Source organism: Ixodes scapularis, unplaced genomic scaffold, assembly GCF_016920785.2.
Source record: "Ixodes scapularis isolate PalLabHiFi unplaced genomic scaffold, ASM1692078v2 PGA_scaffold7__128_contigs__length_106722199, whole genome shotgun sequence".
Taxonomy (NCBI): Eukaryota; Metazoa; Arthropoda; class Arachnida; order Ixodida; family Ixodidae; genus Ixodes; species Ixodes scapularis.
Window position 1 is genome coordinate 1,653,912 of NW_024609882.1, and position 3,161 is coordinate 1,657,072.

General features: G+C 46.7%; 1 protein-coding gene across 1 annotated transcript; it reads left to right on the forward strand.

Annotated features, from left to right (window-relative positions):
• The first annotated feature begins 1,738 nt into the window (after nucleotides 1-1,738).
• On the forward strand, nucleotides 1,739-2,961 carry LOC8041126 (neuropeptide-like protein 33). The gene is made up of 2 exons (XM_029973714.4): nucleotides 1,739-2,121; nucleotides 2,787-2,961. The coding sequence occupies exons 1-2, from the start codon at nucleotides 1,754-1,756 to the stop codon at nucleotides 2,827-2,829; spliced, it is 411 nt and encodes a 136-aa protein (XP_029829574.3). The 5' UTR covers nucleotides 1,739-1,753; the 3' UTR covers nucleotides 2,830-2,961.
• Nucleotides 2,962-3,161: the final 200 nt, after the last annotated feature.

Genomic DNA, 3,161 nt, shown 5'->3' on the forward strand with positions numbered 1-3,161 from the left:
CGGTCGGGACATCGCCACCGCTGCTCTCCTCTGCAACAGGTGAGTTGCGGACGCGCGCTCTCGTCGTCGCCGACGTCGCTAAATTCTTTTTTTTAATCATTCGCGGCTTTTTGGTGGAGGAACGAGTGCTCGCTTCGCTTTCGTGGTGCCTGTTCTCTTTCGAGATTATCGGTGCAGGGGCTCTGAAGCCGCTACTCTTACCATTTACCCGTGAGCCTACTCTTATCGTCAGCTTGCCAATTTATTCGCTGGGTTGTGTCTGTCGTGAACTTCACGAAGTGTCGTAAATTAGAGGAAGGTATGTTTTCGCTCCAAAAAAACGAAAGCAATTTGCAGCCTCCAGCTGAGGAACTGAAAATTCATTTCGTGCACCTGGGGATGTCTAACGGGCAACCGAAATTTTGTTTATTTATTTATTCTTGAAACTACATCTTTTAGTGGAGGTTTTGGTACAAGTGGGAGCAATGGTTGAATAATACAGGCAATGAACAACAGAAAAATAAAGTAAGCGTCACCAATATGAGCACCATAGGTACGAAACAGCTTGCGGTAAGCAGCATTTACACCCTGGAAAGCACTCTTTCTTGCAGCACTACGACTGCGATATCAGTCATACCAAGCGCCTATGCCACAACTGGCCTTCGTCAGATTGCGCGCTCATCGGCCAGGATAACTTCTCATGTTGAGACCTCGCGTTTTGACCATAAACCCTATTTTTAGCGTACACTATGAACGCCAATGTAGCTGTACAGCACGTATTATCACGCTTGCTGTTCATTGCTTTAATTCGTAAGCGACTTTTTCGGGCTTTTGGAACTTTAATGTGCTGGAGCTGTGTAGGTATAAAGTTCGAGATAGACCTGATTCACGCACTGCGTTCCGTAACACTGCTGCCAAAAAGGGGCTGTCAGTTGAACATGACGAAAACTTCAGCGCATAGTGCACGGTTGCCACGATGATTAGAACCGTTCAAGATATGGGCTTCGTGATTATCGAGTAGAGGTTGCGCTGCATATTTCTTTTTTTCTAACCAAATTCCCTGCCACGTTGTCTTCGAGGCGCTCTTCAAAAGAACCTCAAAACAGTATTGTAGTGGGCAGTAGAAGGGGGGTGCGATTGGTAAATTCACTCAGCGGCCGAGAGCGATCTCACCCTTTATGCTTCGTGTGTACTCGTGGTACACATCCCGACACCATTAGCGCGAACACGACATCTGCGCATTTTTTAATTTTACTTCTAAATAGTATTAGCGAGCACGAAACTTTATCTCTTACATTATAGAACTAATGAGCTCTTTCCGTAGCAATAATAACTTGGATGACATCCCTTGGTTTCAAATAGAAAAGCTGGAAAAACCGGCGATCGCTTGTTCGCGCTAACAGTGTCGCGCTCTGTACCATCTTTAAGCCTGCAAACAGCGCCACAACGGCAAGAACCAGTCACTTCTGCGAAAATTGGGCTCTAAATAAAACAGCGCAGGCAGATGTATAAATAAACATATAAAGGGTATTTTTTTTCTCATTCACAGCTGAGCAATACGTCTAGAGAGTGAGTTAAAATGTGTCATCTGCCCAAGTTTTGTTAGCATGTGTTTTTTTTTTATAGTCCTGGAGTGCAAGGTTGATTATTTGGGGCTTTGTCGGAGAAGCCGTCTTCTCGAGTGGCCTGTCGCTGTGCTGCTTGTCTTCTCGGGGTTTTCTGCAAAGTTCTCGCCTTTCCTGTTTCTGGCACGCAGACGAACACATCTGACGCCATGAGGAACTTCGTAGTCGCACTCTTGGGCTTCGCGTGCCTGGCGCTCGTTGATCAGGCCATGGCCGGTTACCTGCTCGGAGGCCACGGCGCTTACGGGGGCTCTGGAGGCTACGGGGGCTACGGCTCCGGCGGCTATGGTGGCGGCTACGGCTCTGGCGGCTACGGCGGCTACGGCGGAGGCGGCCTTGGCGGATACGGAGGTGGCCTTGGAGGTTACGGAGGTGGCCTGGGAGGATACGGAGGCTACGGCGGAAACAGTGGCTTCGGAGGAGGCTACAAGAAGAGCTTCGGAAGCTTTGGAAGCAACTACGGCAGCAGCTACGGCGGTGGCTACGGTGGCGGCTATGGCGGCGGCTATGGTGGCGGGTAAGGACGGCTCGCCTTACTATGTCGTGTTTCAATACCTTACAATTTTTGGACCAAGAAGCTTTTTTTTTTTTCTATTTTGGCGTCTTATGTTATAACTCTGGGAAAAGGGCTATTTTGGCAAACGGAAATGAAGTGTGATCATAAGGAGCCATGCTAACAAGGTCGTTAAGCATCACTACGAAGAACATTACTCATAATTAAGGTTTTAACAGAAAACTAAGAATGCTAGTTTTGGTTAAGCTTTCTGTAAAGAAAATCAGTAAGCTCATAATCAGCATTTTCTTGCTCTAGTTCTGCTAGATACAGGAGTTCGTGATACGCGGCGGCATCAGTAGAGAATAGAAGGAAAATATTGTACAATATTTAATTACTATCGTCACCTGAACTGAAATTAGCGCCGACCTCGACTACTAGTGATGTATAAATGAAGCGTCTAACACTGATTCCGAGAGGTTGCATTGTAAAGGAACCTGAAAATTGCCTCGAAGTTAGTCCTTAACTCGTAACAAATAATGTTAAAAAGAGTAACTCCGACAATGTGACTGATTGCATTATCTAACCAAGATAGCAGGCGAAGCGCAGTTTGTATTTATGAGAAACGGGTGAACTCAAAATGTAAGGCTTATTGCTGTTTTTTTGTTTTTTTCCCCTCCTTTTAACAGACGCGGTTTTGGCGGCGGCTACAAGTCTGGTGGCTGGTGGTGAGTCCCGAAGGCGTAGACATGAAGACGGCAAAAGTCATCGAGCGATCTCCAGCAGCTGTCCGCAAGCTGACAGCCCTCGCTGCGGGCTGGACCCGCCCACACTCCGGAGCAATAAAAGAAAGCTCTCACCAAACACAGACCACTTCTTGGTTCATTATTATTATTTTTTTTTTTTATTTTTGACTAGCCAATTAGATCTACAAACTTCATCGGCTACTAGATAGGCTACGTTTAGGGTATCGACACTCCACCTTTCGATTGTCCCATGAATGCCACCTTGTTGCTGCCTAGAGAGCAGCGGACGCAATTTACGAGTTACGATTAAAAAATGTG

Coding starts and splice junctions, on each gene's coding strand:
- LOC8041126 (XM_029973714.4), top strand. CDS start 1,754: ATGAGGAACTTCGTAGTCGCACTCTTGGGCTTCGCGTGCCTGGCGCTC. Junction 2,122..2,786: donor GGCGGCGGCTATGGTGGCGG/GTAAGGACGGCT, acceptor TCCTTTTAACAG/ACGCGGTTTTGGCGGCGGCT.